Genomic DNA, 19,437 nt, shown 5'->3' on the forward strand with positions numbered 1-19,437 from the left:
GATTTATGGAGCGAATAATCCACCTGGCAGGAGACTCTCTGTAAGAGAAGTATGTTCTTTAGTGGAAGAATGAACGTTCTTTGTGTGTCTAAAATACCACTAATAGCTTATTTAGCAACTTATACTTCTACAACAGGGCTTTCAGTTTTGTGTTGGAGGTGGATTTTTGCATATGCTTAATTCTAGCATCCATTCTAATTCTATCCCTCATTTAACTTTCATCCATTCCTATGGCAGGATAATGCATGATCTGATCTCTCAGCTTTTTAATGTGGTCCTTAGTGCATTTCTTCTAGCTCCTGCTTGAACAGAAAAAAAAAAAAAAAATTAATAAGGAGGGATGATTCTTTCCTGTACTTGCTGGGAATTGCCTGGAAACCACAGGGAGCTTAGGCAGGGTAGACATGCTGCAACCAGAGACTCCACAGAATCCAGTACCAGGTACTAATTGCAAGTACTGCTCGGAGTGCTCTGAATAATAACAGAATTAAAAAAAAAAAAAAAGAAAAAACAACACCTCAAACGAACAATATTGTGATACTTTCTTGCCTTTTCCCTTACTTAAATAGCTCATTTTTACACTTAGTTGATTTGAGCTCAAAATGTGACAAAAGCTGTGGAATGTGATCAAAATTAAGGATGGAAGGAGGTGCAGTATTTTCAGCGCAGCTGATTTTGTTCATTAATTTTGGACAGACCTAAATGGAGGATTGAAGTAGCAACAACCAAAACACATGGAAGCCACCATATCACAATAGTCACCCTAATGGTGGGAAATTTTGGTTCTCAGACACTCCAGTTACTTGAACCCCTTGGGGATATTTTCCTGGTCTGAATAGTCTGGGTTGATTATCTTCCTCATATTTACAGCTGCCTTTCCCTGCCCAGAGCTTCTTATTCCTCAAGCATCAGCACCAGGAAATTCTGTACCTGTTTTTCAGCAGTGGCAGGGGAGCATTGGCGTTACCAGCAGTGTAATCTCCAGGGTAAACAGGGCCAGGGCATTATGCTCACTGTACCATTTAACCCTGCTGGAACAGACGACTGCAAATTGCCTATGTTGAGCCAACATGTGAGGACTAATAGAACTGCACTGGGGATAATTCATAAGTAGATTTTCTCACTCGCCAGTGTAAACAGAGCCAGTGCTAGTCAGGTCTGAAACGGTGATTACTTTTAAATCAGCATGTTATAATTCAGTGTCCCTGACTGAACCCTCCTTCCAGTACAGGAAAAGGAACCACTACATGTGTGGACAGCACAGGGATCACTCAGGCCGTGCAACTAACTATGCATATGAAGGACTGCTTGAATTTCCTAATCCTTCCTATTACTGCAGAGTAAAGAACAGCTTTAAAGGGGAGTTAATTTAGAGGCCTTAAATACGGCCTTCTTCTCTCCACCAACTTTACTTCTTTTGGGTTGTGTTGCTAATCTCTTCACAGCGCTCCCATCTGCTTGTTCCTTGCACCTAATCACATTAAACGCAACATAATACCTCTGGATAACATACTGCTGGCAAATCAGTTACTCGAGTTCACTGCCTGTGAGAAAAGCACTTTTTCTTTCCATGGGTTGGTGCGGTTCCTCTGTATCTTTTTCTGACAAACTTAAACTCCGGATTTAATCAGAAAGGTGAAAATTTCCCCCAGGTGGCACTTTGAGAGGTGGGGGCATGGACATTCAGTGGGTGCATGTGCAGTTGCCTGAAGCCTTGAAGTTGCTTGACAGTGCAGGGAGGGGGAAGCACCTCTGCACACACCCACCAGGTTCCCTAGTGAGTGACCCCAAGGGGCTGGCTGCAGGCAGGAGGAAACACCCCCTTTTAGTCCACTTTCAAGACTGTGGGTTTTCTCTTACCCTTCAAAGTAAGGGCTAGCCAACAACCTGCCACAATCAGTAATGTCTTTAGAGAATCAAGAGGCAAAAAGGGAGAAGTAGCAGAAATGCAAAACCCATACTGAGAAAGCAGCATCTGTCCAGTTTTGGTCACCAAAGCATGTTTCTTTACACTTGAGATTAACATCTTTACTAACAGTAAAATAAAAAAAAAAATCAGGTTTTGTTCTTGTGGGTTCCAGAATGAGTCTTTCGTTTTCCCAGCAATGATCTGAGGAGACAGATCAGTGAACATGTCCTTCATAAAATTTCACCTGTTACCAAGTTTAACTAGCCCTTGGTTTTATCATTAATATGCTAGACTTGTAATGGCCTGTGGAGAAGCATTATGACTCTGTGCCAGAACCTGCTTAAGGAGCTTCAACCCCGATGCCAGAGCAGCCATCCTGCTCAGAGGTTATAGTGGAACCTACTACTTGGAATTTTAGCAGGAAGCTGGTCCCCCATTCTTGTTGACAGAGAAGCTTATATGGGCTCTCTGGCACAGGGCTTGCTTTACATTTAAAAGTTTGTGATAAATTCTTAATAAATAGGTGATGAGCCAAATATTGTACTGAGGACGTTCTTGAGGACGCTTATCAGGTGCACTACTTATGGATACAGAAGTCTGTAACCATTTTGCAGTCACTGTATCTGCACTTGTACAATAGTAGTAGGTGGGTATCGGGCTAGAAAGGGGGTAAAGTGTGTTAATTATCAGTCCATGTGCCGAAAACCCAATCTTGCCAAAGCAATTATTTTATGTCATGGGTTAATGCTCTTCAGGAACTGAAGACTCTAAACATCTACAGTTCAATTGTATGAGAAAAGAAGAAGCATTAATACCAATATATTAGTTTGGTTTGTTTTCTGCTTTCTTTGTAGTCTTTAAACTGCACTCATCTGAAACCAACTTTTCATTTTAAACACTAGGTTGGGGAATGATGTATGTAGGTCAGTCTTTGGCTCAGAAGAACTTTGTCTTACAAAGTCCTTGAAAACAAAGAGTTTGCAACAGGAAGGTAATTGGCCTCAGCAGCAGCTCTGTACACATTGAGTGGGTATGCCCATACAACAGCCACATTTAGAAGTCTGGTCTGTTGAATTAATTGTTTTCAAAGTAGTTTAAGGACAATCAGATTGTAATTTTGAAGGTGCTCCACATCTGATATCTGTACTGAATTACTTCTCTCTGCTGGTAACAGTGCTGTACCTGGTTAATACTCCACTTGTACGAAAGCATTCCATTGACATAGAATTTAAACTCACTCTGCTCTTCTAGGAACTCTCAAAGGATATTTATTTACAGTCCACAATCACTGTCCCCCAGCTTGACTGTTGTGTTTGGATTGAGGCCTTAGACCTTGCAGTATCAAGCTAAATGTCAACAACAGTTTAATAAATCCAGACAGTGGGGATAGCCTGTAACCAGGAGAGGGGCCCTTCTGTGTGCTGTGGATATATATAGCAGGATATGTCTCCCTAATGTTTTTAACCCCCTGGCTCTTCATAGTGCTAGCTTGATAGGTGACTGCAAGCAGACCCACTCCTCTCAGCCACTTGCCCCTCTTGGCTTTTGCTCTTTGACTTTGAGTTAGGGTATCTTTTTATTTGAGGCTGGTCCATGGGATTTACAAACATGAAAGGCATGGGTCTGCCTCTATGGTCAGTGCCAGAGTGTCCTGGGGGGCTGTGCTGTGTGTGGGGGAGAGCAGCGCTGGTGTGAGCTGAGCTGAGCCGAGCCGAGCCAGCCACCGCCTGCTGGGAGAGTGCCGTGGAGCCTCACCAGTGCTGCAGCCATCTCCTCTGCTTTCAGGAGCTCCAAGGTTCTGGCCATGTAAACCAGAAGGTGAACTCACTTTTCTTGTTCATGTAAACACACGGGTCTTATTCAGTGCTTTGGGGATGCCACCATAATCCAGGGGAGTAACTAGGAACGGGAGGAGTCTTGGCCATGGTGGTGAAGCCAGTGTAGGAGGAACATCCTGGGACTTGAGGGACAGGGTGCTAATGGTGCTTCCTAGCATGGCAGAGACGCTGAGGGATTGTGCTGCTCCTATTCACACTGGCAGCAGGGACAGCCCTAAGTCCTGCTGCTGGCCTCCACTGTGGTGCTCTCAGCGGGAATACAGGCAGGAACCGGGATGAGGAACCCATCTGGCAGCGTTCATCAGCCAGAAAAGCTGGCACAGGGGCAGGGCTGGGGCAGGCCCAGGGGTTCAGGGACGGCAGAGGGGTTCACTGGCAGGCACAGGGCTTCAGGGGAAGGCAGGCACTGCTGGAGCTGGGAGTTCTGCCAAAGAAACACACATGCGGCTGGAGCCCGATGTTCTTCTTTTCCCTCCTTCTTTAGTGTTTTTTTGTTTGTTTTGTTTTGTTTACTTGAGGTTACAGGCATCGTTCCTTCTGATGGTTATGGTTGTACAGTACAGCTCCAGGATGCGACTCCCTAGTATTTTACGCACAGGCACACACACGACTGTCCGTGGAACTTTGGATAAGGAGGCCGCGGCCGCGGAGCCGGGAGGATCCCTGGATCCCTCTCGCTGTCCGTGTGGCGCCGGGGGCGAGATTTGGCCGCCGGCGCCCTTGGAAGCGCCCAGGGCCGGGAGCGCGTCCGGCCGCGCGCGGGCCCGTCCCGGCGGGCGGGGCGGGGCGGGGCGCGGGCACGTGCGCGGGGGCGGCGCGGGCGCGGCGCAGGCGCGGGCGGGCCGGGGCAGGCGGCGGAGCCGGGGCGCCCCGAGCGCGCCGCGCCGGGCCGGGCTTAAAGAGCGGCGGCGGCGCGGGTCAGGTACGGACCTCCCTGCACCCCTCCTTCCCTCCCTGTCCGCGCTCCGCGCCTCCCCGCGGGGCTCGCTCAGCAGCGGGGCAGCGCCTTTCCGTTCTTTTTGTTCTCGTCGGTCGACTGTTGTTTTTTTTTTATTATTATTTTTTTTCCCCCCCTTTTTGTTGTTGTTGTGGTTTGGGTTTTTGAATTTTTACCTTTTTTTTAAATTCGTTTCGCCGCGGGCGCGGAGCCCGGCGGGACCCTGGTGTCCGTGCGTGCGCGCACACGCGCGGCCGGGGCACGGCGGGGCGGGAGCGGCCGGTGCCGGCCGTGCCCGCCCGCTCCGGCGGCGGCTGCGGGGCGGCAGCCGCGCTCCGAGCGCCGGGAGAGGCGCGGGAGGGAGGCTCCCTGGCGGCCTCCCTGACCGCGTCCCCTCGCTGGATGGAGCCCGGGGCTGCCGGGGATGCGGTGCCCGCCGCGGGGGCTGGCGGAGCGGCTTGAGCCCCCCGCCCGGCGGAGGCGAGCATGTCCAGTGAGCGGCTTAACAAGACAGCGGTGAAGGATGCGCGGTTAAAAGACCTGTTGTTGGAAAGAGGTACCGGCGCGTCCGCAGGGGCAGGGACCGCGGGATGCGGCCCGGGGCACGGCGCAGCCCGGCCCGCCCGGGAGCGCTCGCCGGCGGAGCTGCGGGGTCTGTGTGCGGGGGGAGGTGCGGGGTGACGGTCTGGTGTGATTGCTGGTAGGGTTGTCAATTACGTCGCTCTTTTCGAGCTCTTCTGAGCAGGTGATTTGGTTCAACGTGCGGTTAGTCGCCTTTTTTCCGTGTTGGGCGTTTACCCTGAAACGTTGTGTTCGGTTTCAGGTTTTTTTTTCCCCCGGAGATTTTTTATTAAAAATGTTGTTTCGTGCGTGTAAAGAAACGAATAGATATGAGTGTGGCAGGCTTGGCGTAGTAAAACTAAAGCATTTCTCTTCCTGCCAGGTTTCTTTCCCAGTAAATTTATAGGACAAGTGGGCAGGAGGAGATGCCTGTCTGGAAGGCGGTGGCCCTTCACGCCTGGCAGGTGTTGGGCAGGGGACGTGGCGGGGGCCGCGGTGACCCAGTGCCTGTCAGCAGCCGCTAGGAACTATTTAAATGGCCTCGATCAGTGCCAGCAAATGCGGACCGCTGCTGCAGTCTGCCTTTGCTTTTTACTGCTAATAACCTAATGAGCACCAGGAATGTCGCTCAGGAGGAAGAAGAGATTGAAAATTCTCTTTCTTTTCCCCCGTTCTTTCCACTGAGGAAATCCTCTTGAGCATCAGTAACGTGTTTTGTTGCGGTTCGGTGTTTACAATTTAAACTGGACCTGAGAAATCCCATGTGCTCACAGCTCTGTGCTGTGGTTTTTATTTTCTTTCTTACATGGCCATGTTTTAATCAAACATTTTCAAATTATTCCCTCCCACGGGAAGTGCTCACAGACCGAATCACTCATCTCTAAGGGAGAGGTACTGCCTTTTGCCACTGAATGCAGGGGCCTCGATAAATTTAGAAGACTCTACCCTTGGCTGATAGAGAAGTAACATGTCGTTCTAGTGATGTGTGCATTCTAGGAAACCCTAAATCAACCTTGCTTGTTTTGCATGTTGCCCTTTAGCAACCGTCTCTCAATTTCCATTCTGAAGTGTGACATGGACCCAAAAAAAAGTTTGGGTAAAGAAACCCTTTGGTACTTCAGTAGCCACAGAACATGAATTGCAGAAGTTGTCAGCTGTGTAAAGTCTGTGTTTCTGAGCCAAGAAAAACTGACTTTTAACTTAACTATGGTTTGGGTGGGTTTATTTTTTAATTAATTCTGTTCTTCCGGTTTTCTGATCTTTTGGTGGCGGCACTGTTAGCTTCCAGTGACGAAAGAGAGGGGAAAGGAAAGATCGCTGCCCTGCGTGTGGGGCTGATAGCAAAAGCAGAGCACAAAGCGCTGACTCTCCAAATTCTTTGAAAATGTTGGTGGTCTTAATGATGAGTGGAAAGTACTTAAGAGCAAAGAGCGATAAAGTGATAGACCTATTGTTGCCCTTTACACTTTCCTTAGTCTTAAGAGGGCTTAGTTGCTCCTCTGGAGACGATGGTAGACCCTCTGCACCTTGGTGGTGTGGCGGTGCCTGTAGCTTGTGACAGGCAGCTGGACCTTGGCACCAGCCCCCACTGGACTCCAGCACGCTTTGCAGCTCCTCTAGTCTGACGTTTTGTTTACAAGAGGTCTTGGAGTAGTGAAACAGCCTTGGGTTTCCTTTGGGTCCACTGCAGGTTCATCCTGGATTTTATGTCTGAGTGGCCAGCCTCACAGTTGTGTTGTGTCTGCACAAGTGCTCTGCTGTCACACAGAAAGCTGAGGGTGGCTACGAACTGCAGATGGGGGGCAGGGGGCTTGTTTTCTGACGTGTGTTCTGTCCTTTCATGTTCATATGTCATCTCTCTTTCCTCGCTGGCTTTTTAAAACAGAAATTTAATATCAGTTCTCCAAAGTTCATGTTTTTGCGTCCAAAAAGTAGTGCCCTTTTTGGAAAGTACTGAAACTTGAGCAACTTCTTTGCTTTTTCTACCAGCATAGCAACCAAAGACCTCCTCCCATTAACTGGAGTTGTCTTTCAAGATGAGAGCATCCCCTGTGAGCAATGCAGTTTCCATAGAAATAATCATCAACTGGCTTACTCCAAAGGGCAATTTTTCCCCTTATATTGCTCATCCTTGCTGCTCCAGTATAGCCAAAAGGGTGCAAGAGTGACTCATTTCTAAATATACTTAATATTTGTGGTCTAGGCAGGGCTTCAGATAAGATGATGAGTTCTGATGGAGTTCATTGTAATTGTATCTCTTGCAACAACCAAGGCCCTGGTTTCATTTTTAACCGTGGTGGAGCATATCTTGTTTTAGTGTACCAGAGCTCTTTTTTAGATTTTTACCTGACTGGGAAAGTCCTAGAAAATTTCTAATTTACGCTAGTTGGAGAGAGGGTAGCAATTGAGAAAAACCCTGCATGTAGATTCAGTAGGCCCAAAGTTTTCCACTCTAGTTAAATAGCTTTCGTGCTATTTACTTGATAAAATTATAGGTAGTGTACTAGATGAAGTGACTTGATTCCTCTCAGGCTTTGAAGCTTATGGAGCCCTCTGGACTCTATTGGTATTACAGGTGGCTATTAAAATAGAGTGGGGTTTGGGTGTCTGTGGTTTTTTTGTGGTGTTTTTTTTTTTTTTTTTTTTCTTCAGTGAAATTGTTTTGTCCAAAAAACTCATGTGGTGTTTATGTTGAAGAGTTTACTACCTGTGGAGGCTGCAGAGAAGGATCACCAAGAAGCTTTTTAGTTTTGACCTGCAGCCACTTGTGCTGATCTATTTGCTCTGGCAGAAGTTAAATAATTTTCATACTTTTTTACAACAGCTTCACAAAACTTTGCAGAATGGACAGCAGTAGTGTCTCAAGCCAGATCCATCTCAGAAAAATACTGAGAGTCTTTTCAGGTTGTTGCTTTGATGGTTAACCTTCTGTGTGTTCTTGACACATTTTCCTCTCTTTCTCCTTTGTTTTAGCTGAACTGGAGTTTGTTCAAATCATCATTATAATCGTGGTTATAACTGTTATGGTGGTAGTGATCATCTGCTTGTTGAACCATTACAAACTCTCGACACGCTCCTTTATTAACCGGCAGAGCCAAAGCAGAAGACAGGAGGAAACTCTGCAGACGGTGAGTGTGAGCTCCTTGCACCAAACTCCTTTTCCTTGTGCTCTGTGGGCCTGCAGCAAAGCCTCCCAAAGAGCTCTGGTACAGGCAAACTGCTGGAAAAACTTCTGATAGCACTTCTGATGTTCCCTGTAGTTAGGTCTTTTGCCAAAGTTGCATTTGTCAGTAGAAAACAAATTTGGAGCACAAATTTAAGGGACACAGTCTTCGATTATTTTTAGACCCTGCTATGTTTTATGTAGCCTATATTAATTTTGCATTTGGAGGCTTAAATGTGACACTGTGTTTGCTGCTGCTGTAATTTGAGAGGGGAGCATGGAAGGGGAATGAATGGAGATTGGGTGGGGTGCAAAGATTTGAAATAACACTTTCCATATATTGTCTGATAACCCTGGAGTTTTATTGCTGGTACTGTTTTGTGAAGCTGCCATGGCTGTCTGCTGGATCAGAACCCGTGTCCCAGTAAGGGCCCAGGTGTCACAGTATAGACCAGCTGTACTGTAACACCCAGGAAAATGTAATGTTTGTTTCACTAAAACAGCAAGAAGAGACTAGAAAAAGGATCTCTCCAAGGACCTGGAGTGCTGCTTAAGATGTGTTGTTACAGAGTCAGAGGCTTAAGATGGATTCTCAGTCAGTACTTGTTAAGACTTCTTTTAGTCAACCCAGCAGTAAATGGGCACCTAATTTGCCTTGTGAGACAGGAGTGTGCTGGGTGGGATGCTCCGCTCCCTTGTCAGAGTTAACCACAGTGTATCCCTGACCTTGGGATATCCCCAACAGGCCGTGCAGTGTCCTGTGGTGTTGCAGGGAGGCCCTTTCTTCTGATGTGCTTTTCCCAGAGTGGTGCCCTTGGCCTCTTTGCTGACAGCAGTGGCCATGTATGAAGTCACCTTTTGATGCATTGAGTTCCTGGTAACAGTATTGAGTTCACAGCTTCATTTTGCTGTCAGAAAAAGTTGGATTGTAACTGAGAGATGTGATCTCCATTCCAGTCTTACGTTTCTTCCTTCTTTGTGCTTCTTAGGGGGCTGCCAAGGTGATGGTGAGAGGCCTCAGGGGACTGCTCTGGCTGAACACTAATTGCTGGCTTTTTGCTTTTGTTCTTTTTGTTACAGCTAGATTTCAGCAGGGGAGGAGGCAGAGATGCCACAGTGGCTGCGGTGGAGCTGCCTCCCTGGCAGTGCTGGCAATTGGCAGCTCCCCCCTGTACTCAGCTGTGCAATGTGATGATGCAGGGTTCCCAGAGCTCTCTTAGTGCACCACCTGTGCCATTTTGCTGGGGTGAATTGCTCTTTCCTTGGAGGCTGCAGGGGGAGGAAAGGAGCTGCCTCCTCAAGGAGGGGCTGCCTCATTGCCTGGCACTTCACTAGTCTACGAATGCTTAGCTCTAATTTGGTTACAAATGAAACTGGAACTTGTCAAACCTTAACCTCGTGGACTTGACTGGAAAAATTGACTAGATTAATTTTAATGTTGCTTTGAAATGGACACTGCAATTCAAGAAGTACAACTCTGTCTGAAAAATGTCAACTGTAATTGCTACAGATGCCTAAAATTAAATAGTTTGAGATAAATGAAATGCATTTTCATCTTCACAAATCTTTTTAAACTGTAGTAAGCTGTCAAATGCATGAAATAACCCATTATTTCCTTTGTATGGTTCATTACTATTGTCTGTTATCAGAGGCAGTGGCTTTTTGGTTTTTTTTTTTTTCTCTTGGGCAGAAGGGAGGATGCCTCACCTTCATCTGAAGAACATGCAGTTTGGCAGCAGGGACTTAGGAGCTGCTTTAGTGGCCAGAACTGATCTTAAATAATTTTTAAAACACTGACTCAGTTTCAGTTTGATGTCACCATTGTAAGTAATGATAATCGCAGCCAAGTGAGCACTTCATGGGAATTGAGGGGATGGCAAGAACCAGTTACTAATTCTTCTGAAAGCCTTTGGTATAGGTTTGTCATCACTATTACTCATCTGAATTTCTGATAAGCTGCAGCTCTTCTTAGAAGATGGTCATACTTGTGGGGAAGGGGATTTAGAGGTCTCTGAGTTCAGATGTCAAAAACTTAGAATTTTCCATTGTCTCAGGTGGTACAAGGAAATTCTGATAGAAACTGGCTATGTAGTGCAAATCTTAAAAGCAATGTGCAGAGAATGAGGGTCAGAAAACTAAAGTCAGTGCTCTGTGGTGAGAAACTGCACGTGACCAGTCTGTTCTCACTGTCCACAGCAGAGTGACTTGTATGAGATAATAGAGTGAGTGGTGAGATGCAGGTTGTACACTTCTAAAATTCATTTTTTGTACCAGGCAGGCCTTATTCTATGTGCACGTGCTACCCAAATAGATTTTCTTGCAAGGGAATATTTTTTATAGTATATAGACTCTGAAAACAGATATAAATGTTTGTTAACCACTAATGTCTGAAGAAAAAAATTATTGTGACTTAAGTCTTCTTTTGGTAGAGAAAATGAATGGAAATAAAGGAAGTTCTGACATGTTTCTTGAAAGAAAATGGTAAAGCAAACTATTTGAATGTTGGCTAGTTCTGTAGTGAACTCTGAAGTGAACACCCATCTTTCATGTAACTGAGGTAGCAGAGGTGTATCAAAATGTAGAATCCAGCTTTTCCTGTTCAGATGGGGCTTTTAAAATTTTTTTTGTGTCCTTTTGTTACCTTCAGTTTTCTTTTTCTTTAAGCCTGTCCTATTTCTAGATAATCTTGCCTTCCAGCAGCTAGGTAGTGGCTGAAATACACAGGTTTCTGGCCTTGTAAAGGCTAACTATTGAACAAGTGATCTCTGTTAGTTCTTCTAGAGAGTGTAAAGGAGTGATCAGGTAAATTACCTACTGCCTTTATTACCACCCTCACACCTGTAAAACTCATGGACTGGGCATCAGAAAGAATGAAATAAAAGATAGTAGTGGATTTCTTTTTCTGCTTGAATTTCTTCATGGTTATACAAACAAACAAAAAACCCTGAACAAAAACCCTCAAAAATAAAAGAGGATGATAATGAGAATTTCAACTTCCAGGCCAAGTCAGAAATTAGAATATTGAAAAGATGAAATCACTACAGTCACAAGTGTTAACATTTGAAGTAATGTTTGAAGGGCAGAAAAAGGACCAGACATAGGGGGGGAAAAAAAAAAAAGGCTGCTCTTTGGCAAGTGCATGCTAAGTGTTGTTACATGCCTGTGCTCTAAATACACTTTTCTGTGTGACCACCAGTTCATCTTTATATTTTTTCTTTATTTTTCTTTTCATTCCTCTGAAGTATCACCTTCCAGTCTTTCCCCTGGTCTCTGGTATTTTATTACCTTGGTTATTGGGCCAAGGCCTTAAGCAGATCACAGCTAAAGGCAGGACAAACACCCAGTGCTCAGGAGCAGTGGGTACTTCTGCTGCAGTGCTGAGGATGCTGCCTGCCCTCTCCTAGTGAGGCTGTTAAACATTCCAACCCTGTTTTAACATTAGCAGAAATAAGAGTTTCGGGGTCATAATTGTGAGAGGTGGAAAGATGCTGAGCAATAACCACATTGGAGCGAGCCTGCAAGGTACTAATAGTGTCTGTATCACAATTGATAAAACATTGAACATGTCCTGCTGTTGGCTTATCCATCAGCGGTGTTGGGCTTCACAGCTGGGAGCAAGCCAAGGGTTGCAGAACACCTGAGAGGGATACAAAAGCTGCAGGGTGTGGAGTACACCAGGAGCGTGCCTGGGGCTGCTTCACTTCGAAGCAACAGCACCTCTTGTGTGGGAGCAACTGATGCTACCGGCCGTGCTGGGGGATTTTGGGACAGAGTCATGTGACAGCCTTGGAAGGGCACATCTGTGCACAGGGTATGTGTGTGTGATGTCCAAGGGGAGATCTGTGCTGCTGGCTGTGCCTTCGCTGACCTTGTGTCGGGAGGGCACTATTCCTCGTAACCAAAAGCATCCTGCTGGAACGTAGGTAGCTGCAGCTGAGCTGCTGCTGCGGCACTCTGCTGTTTGCTGGGACAAAACAAAGATAAATCTTGCTTCCCGATGATTAACTCTTAATGTCATCACCGGTGATTTCCACGGGGACATTGAGGGGAAAGCGATTAACTGATTTACAGAGAGGTACTTAATGAGCTTCTGATGTTCCTAATTTCATTCCTTTTCCCTGTTCTGGTGTCTTTGCATTGTCTTCTTTTATAAAAATAGATGTTGAATGAGTGCTGAATGCTTGGACTGCCCCAGGCCTACTCCTGGCAGCAGATCCCTGCATCCATCACACAAGATGCTCTCCCTGCCCAACCCCTGCCTCCAGTGCCGAGGGCAGCATTACTGCTCAGCCTAGTCAGCTTGCATTAGAACCTGTGTTGGGAATGCCAAGCTTGGATGCCAAGCTCCAGGAGCACAGCTGAAGAAACTACTCCCCTCTGCCCTGTACCAGCTATTTCAGAATAAAAAGAGAGTGTCAGGAAGTTGACAGAAAATACTCAATAATACTGACAGCTCACAGATTTGTCAGTAATTTCAAATGCTGGTCTTTCCTGCTGGTCGGCTAAATTATTTCCTACTGGCATTGGCGTTATTCTGTCTGCTGCCTGCTGGTGTCCCTGGGCCACTCATTCTCGTTTTCTTACTGAGATATGCAAAGAAAGAAAATTCCACTGGGATCAAGAACCCGGTCTACAGCCAGGAGAGAGTGTGAGTGCTGTAGACCACCCTGCTTTGCCAGATCTTTTTGTTTGTACCAGTCATCATTTGGCAGGGGCTGGATGTGCACTGCATTCTCCTGCTGGCTCCTTGAGGGACATGGGCTTGCCTCTCCTCGGGGAGTGCTGCCAAGAGGGACAGTGATCTGGGCTGCTGCTCTTTGAAGTCTCCCACAGTAAAGTCATTATATGTTTGATAAGTACGGGATTGTCCGGGAAATCTGCAGGTACGACTAGAAGTGAGGAGTGCTGGCTTTGGGTGGCACCTGACTCAGTGTGTCACCTTGGGCAACTTGCTTCATCTCCAAACAGAGGAGGAAGGATAATAGTACTTTACTCCCTTCAGTTGAATGAAATGAAGATTACTTAAAGGTGATGAAGTGCTGTGAAGTTGGGGAAATAAAAGTTTTAAAGCATTAAGTAACAGGGATAATTGCAGTAAGTGTAGGGAGCAGATTACGTGTGAGAGATTTGGCAGTCTAATTCTCTAGTACTTCTCCTTGGTACTGTGCACTGCTCTGTTAGATAGCGTCACCTTTCCTGCCCCCGAGGAATAGCTTTTAAAGGAACGAGCAATCCTGCTGGAATACTCATCATTCTGCTGGGGACAACACAATGGTTTGTTTTGCTTGTGTTTGTTGCTATCTTCAAAGCTGTGCTGGTCTCTATCACCCAGGAAGATACGGGGAGGAATGAGCCCCTGTGCCTCCCTGGAGTGTTTTCAGCGAGCCACTGCTTTAATGTGGTGTAAGGTACCACCTAGGGCCAAAATCAGAAACTACACTGCTATCTGGAGCATTTCACTTGCAAAAGAAGTGTGTGTGTTTGTGTGTGCATGTACGTTTTTGTATAAAAACAAAATAAAAATCTGTGTTAAGAGCAAAAGAGGGACCTTCTTAATAGTTGTAATGCATTTCAGAAAGTGAAAAACTGACTTTTGTTCCTCAGAAAACGTTTCAGGCAGAGTTCTATTTTGCAGAAACTTAATAGTAGAGAAAGCCTGTAAATCTCCTTAAGTGTCATCAAAAAAAAAAGTTTGGATTATATGGGATTGTCATGGTTTAACCCCAGCTGGCAACTAAATACTGTACAGCCACTTGCTCCCAGTAGGCTGGAGGAGAGAATCAGGAGGGTAGAAGTGAGAACTTGTGGGCTGAGATCAAGACAATTTAATAGGGAAAGCAAAACAGGGAATTCATTCACCACTTCCCAGGGACAGGCATGTGTCCATCCATTTCTGTGGCATTGGTGCTCTGTGGTGTGTAACAGTGACTTGCAAAGACAAATGCTCTTGCTCTCAAAGTCCCCCCTTCCTTCTTCTTCCCTTGGCTCTACATACTGATCCTGATGCCACGTGGTCTGGAATGTTCCTTTGGTCGGTGGGGTCAGCTGTCCAGGCTCTGTCCCTTCCCAGCTCCTCGTGCACCCCCAGCCTCCTCGCTGGTGGGGTGAGGTGAAGAGCAGAGAAGGTCCTGACTCTTGTGTAAACACCATTCAGCAATAATGGCAGTATCCCTGGGGTTTACCAACACTGTTTTCCTCACAAATCTAAAACATGGCCCCATACTTGCTATGTAGAAAATTAACACTATTCCAGCTATAACAAGTATTCTAGCTTGAGGAGACTTTTTTGCTGAGTGTAAATTTTTACCTATAGTTTTTTTCCTGAGTTAAAAATCATTCTTGTGGTAAATGTCTTTCCTGCTGGCTGTCAATGGGCTGATGCTCAGCTGAGGCAGGGGGATGACAGTATGTGCTCCAGAATTTAAAATGTCCTCAAACAGTCATCTTCCTATACTGTTTAATTATAGAGGCTCTAAAGCTTTGTAATCTTTGAAATAGTAAGTTATCCTAGGCTTATGGAGTCTCCTAAACTAAATATTGAGTTAAATAATCATCACTATGAGATAATTAGGTAATCACTCAGCTGGATTTGTTAAAGGATGCTGCTATTTCAAAACCTAATCACAAAGTTAATTTCTGTAAATTATGGTGAAACCCAAAAATGGCAATGGTCAGCAAAAGACATAGGTGGATGCCTAAGATTTTTCCTGCTTGGTGTTAATTGGTCGGTGCTAGGAATTTCATTCCAAAGCCTAACAATGTTAAAAATGAATACACCCTAGGGAATGAATGCATAAGCTTTCTCTCCCTGTTACTTTTAAGTATTGAAGCTCATGCCTGAAGTCTGTTGAACAAGGATCAAGTTGAGGTGGCCTAGCTGTTGACAGTCTGTAAGAAGCAGGTAAATGAGGTATGCCCTCACTCAAAATGTGGGTAAATTGCATTTGCTCAGGTTTAGCCTTGTTTGCAGATACCTGATAACTACCTGTACAAATCCCTAATATAAACACAAATGCTGTCAGATCTCGTCTGATTTTCACTGCTATGAGCACAGGGGAAGCATTTCAGCTTTCAAAGGAAGGTCTGTAAGCACAGGGCCAAGCAGAGAGCAAGAACTAACACTTTCTCTCAGTGTAAGTCACTGTGGATGGGTCAGGCTGGTCACAGCACATTATTTCCTAAATCTACGTCTCAGGGTGGAGTGGTATAGTCGTGAGGATATTTTTCTTCTGCAGCACTTTCTCATCTCCACCTCTTGCGATCACACCAAGATCAGTGGAGTTAGTGGGCACCAACCCTAGGGTTAGGTGGTATCTACCCAATGCAGTGAAGGGGGAATTTCCCTTAAATAAAAACTGGAGAAAGGTATGTAGTAAGTCTCCTGTGGTAGATACAGTGATTTCAGGAGGGCAGAAAGCTGTGTTGGATAAGTTAGTCTGGTCTTGGTGAGGAGAGAATTCCGTGCTGTGTCATTGGACCGGGCATGGTGAGGTTGGTCTGCACGTGCCTGAGCCTGGTATTTTCCGAGTGTGGGCACACTGAGCGAATGTTACCCAGCCATCTGCTTGGGGAGTTCTGGCTCCTGGGATAGAGATCTTGCTGGGGCTTGGCTGCTGCCACATTATTTATTCACTCTGCTGCTCTCTCTGGGGGAAACCTTAGGGAAGGGAGGAGCTACAGGTGAACTCTAGGATATACTGTCACAGGAGCAATATTGTTACATATCCTTGCATCCTGCAGATCTCACAGCCTCAGAGTTCAACTGCATCCCAAGCTGTTTACCTTCTCAAGTAGTTATCCCAGAGTGGGGAGAGCTTTGGGCTCCCTTGGTCTCATCTTGATGTGATTATCCAGTGCCCTGCTTACACTCAGTGGGATCCCTGTAGCAGCTGCAGTGCCTCCTGATTGTTCTGGGATTCAGACATCAGCAGGAGAAGTAATAGGCAACTCCTCTCTTCTAACAAGTTATTTCTGTTAGGCATGGCTGCTAGCAGATCTGGGAGTCTTGGCTCAGTGAGCAGGTCCTGTTCCATCTCCATGCAAGGAGTTTTTCTCCATATGCTCTACCATCTCTCTTAGCTCATCTTACCTTCTTGCCTTTGGGGAGATGGGCCCTAGGATGGAATTCGTTTCCACGTCCTCATCTGCAGCTCCTTTTCATAAGGGAGTTTAAGGGATATGAATGGTGGAGGTAGATTTTATTTCTTTCTGGGTTGGCTTGTTGGTTTTGCCTTTTTCCCTCTCTTTTGAGCCTGTAACTCAGGGGCAGTTAATTGAGATCTTTAGCTTTGACTAATGTGTTTTACAAACAGTTGCAATGTGTTTGGAGCCTGTTGGGTCAATTGCTGATAACCTGATTGCCTTTAATTGTGCAAAAGTACCTTTGGATATTTCAAAATGAGGGCACCTGGGTGCTGAAGGAATGGAAAGGAATGTGTGTAAAAGTATGCATATACATGTGTGTGTATGGTCCCACAGTTACAATTTCTTCAACTGACAGAGCCTCATCTAGGCACTGAAATACCTGAATCTGTGTAAGATTTGTCTTTCGTGTCTTTGCAAAGGAGAATACTTGGGAAAGTTGTAAATAATTGCAGTTGCCAGCCTCTGTCTATCTTTGCTGCAGAAGAGAAGTGTACCAGCTTTGCTATTCAAAGCATTTCCCTTAGCAGCTGAATCCTGTGGGAGAGTCCTCTTAGAGCAGCTTTCCTCTGTGCTGGACTCTCCTGACAAGATCACAGACGGCTTTTGGTCTTTGAGTGTCATGATGAACATCTCGTTGGTTCTATTTTTACATCTGAAATATGTTGAAAGATGCTATGGTGAGAAGAAGCAGTACAGTAAGATTTGGAAGCAGTCTATACATGGTAATGCTTTTGGGGACAGCATGCATTTTCCTTCCAGTTCCTGAAATTTCTTATGTCTGTAAAACTTGAATTAGCATCAAGAAAATAGTTGTGACTATACAATATTTTGACTTTCTCTTTGTGCACCAGGATTAAAGCTCTGTGCTTTGTAGCTGCTCTGATACATTCTTTTCAGCCTCAAAATTATCCCATAAAATAAATTCATTGCGAGAGTTATTGCTACTCTAAACAATTAATTGAGAAGAAAAATAATGATACACTTTAAGCTATTTTCCCTTGTTGACGTACTTTTATTCTGCCTCGAGTGCTGGTACAATGTCAGAACAGCATTTCAAGGCATGAGAGAGAATATATTTCGACCTGCGAAGGTGGTTGGAGAGGTGATTAAAAAAGGGGCTGAAACCTCAGCTGCTTTAACTACTGTTTATGTTGGGAATTGGGCAACTGACAGTTTTGACCAGATTATCCCTGGGCTTAGTGTGTCTGTCACTTCACTGAGATTACAGACGCCAGATTTTGATGTGAACTGTTTTGCCTGTGTGTAATTGGGATCCTGGCTGGCAGACCTTTGTCAGACCTGCCACCCTTGCTGGTTTGGGAGGTGACAGGTACCTGCTCAGCACTCAGGTGCTGAGGTGTCTCTTGTCGTCTCCATGCATTGCCACACTCTCTCAGCCACCAGCTTGCTGCATCCTTATGGCCTCTGGGGCTGGGTGCTGTGGATGACATCTTGGCATTTGCAAAATGGTCCAGCCTTGACTTGCTTGGGAACAGAGCTGCTCTTTGCTCATGTTTTGGTAAGAAAAGGGTGGGATGTTGCTTGCTTAGCTCCTGGAGACAGCCAGTCCTTAGAAGATGACTGCTGGTAAGAGCTGTGATAATGAGGCAGAATGGTGGTGTGGTCTATTAATTTTTCTTTATTTGTTGTTTTCTTCCACATTTCAGGAGGGGTGCTTGTGGCCCTCAGAGAGCTCGGTTACGCGCCAGGGTGCTTCAGAGGTACTGACAGATTTTTGACTATCTTCACCAAGAGATTTCTTTTTGTTTGCTGTAATGTATATTTGGTTCCTTTCAAAGGCATGCATCTATTTTTTGTAAAGAAAGCTTGCTCAGTGTAGTTCACACTGTCATCTAAGCCTGCCTTACCATGCATTTCATAATTCCTGATACCTTTTCATAGAAGAATGAAATTCTGCCTACCTGACACCTCATCTCCATCAGCAACTCCCTGTGTCATAGTAGGCATTCACAAGTAAGTTGTGGAGGTGTGTCTCTTTCCTGCAGTGGCTCAGTAATTTGAGTATTCATTGGAAGCTGGGAGACCAGTTCCTCTTGTCCCTGAACTTTTCTTGGATTTACAACACGTATCCTATCACCAGTGTCTCCTTGTCTATGTAATAATTTGTGGGTGTGTTGCTCTGAGTGGTCCAGCTCTCCTGTGACAAGCAGCAGAACTTCCTGGTGGTTGGCCCTGCATCTGTGAAGGTCCGAGGTTGAAGACCCTGCGGCTGCTGTGTCTGTCCAGATCTGGGCTAGACCAAGTGAGGAGCAATAGCACCTCACAGAGTATCTTGAATGCTTCCTTTTGTAAAGCCTGTCCTTCTCCAGGGTTTAATATACCAGGGACATATTTTCCATCACAATGCAGAAGGTTTGTAGGTTCTTCCCAGAGGCTGAGTTCTTGCTGAGAACTGAGGGGGATACCTGATACACTCTGATCGTGAAGGCTGAGATATGCTGAGCGTTTACAAATTGTACTAAAATGACCATCTGAATCCTTCGGGGATGCATTAACTCTGAGTCAGAGGGGGAAGCTCAGACTGCAGCTAAAGTTCAGTATTGGGACGTTGTAGAACTAGTCAATTATTGAGACTAGAGAGAATTAATTTCCTGGTTTCAGAAGCAGAATAATTTGTTTTTGCTGGGAGTGCTTTAATGTCAGAAGGAACTTTGTGGGGCCCTGGGCTTCCTTCATGCAGCTGTTCTCAAGTGTGCTGGATCCTTCCTGCACCTCCTGCCTCTTCACCTGCATGCATGTGTCCGCACGTGTACACGGTGTCTGCTGGGTTTAACCTCTTAAGACAGGTGGGAAAAAGAAGCATTCTGTGTTTTCTCAGTTTCTTGTAAGGATTGGAGCACCTGAAGCGCTTTTTGCAGACGTG

General features: G+C 45.6%; 1 protein-coding gene across 5 annotated transcripts in view; it reads left to right on the top strand.

Moving 5' to 3' along the window:
• The window catches only part of LDLRAD4 (low density lipoprotein receptor class A domain containing 4), a 241,400-nt gene that overhangs the window by 211,159 nt on the left and 10,804 nt on the right, over positions 1-19,437 (top strand). Inside the window, exons 1-3 of one of the 5 annotated variants that reach the window (XM_040068710.2) lie at positions 4,595-4,669; positions 8,219-8,373; positions 18,221-18,274. In XM_040068710.2, the coding sequence (XP_039924644.1) occupies positions 8,269-8,373; positions 18,221-18,274 (159 nt within the window). In that variant the 5' untranslated portion in view covers positions 4,595-4,669; positions 8,219-8,268. Of the gene's footprint in view, positions 1-4,594; positions 4,670-5,034; positions 5,241-8,218; positions 8,374-18,220; positions 18,275-19,437 lie in introns of those variants that run through there. The other 4 variants (XM_040068689.2, XM_040068670.2, XM_040068698.2 and 1 more) reach the window with 4 other exon arrangements.

The sequence above is a fragment of the Hirundo rustica genome, chromosome 1 (genome assembly GCF_015227805.2).
Source record: "Hirundo rustica isolate bHirRus1 chromosome 1, bHirRus1.pri.v3, whole genome shotgun sequence".
Lineage (NCBI taxonomy): Eukaryota > Metazoa > Chordata > Aves > Passeriformes > Hirundinidae > Hirundo > Hirundo rustica.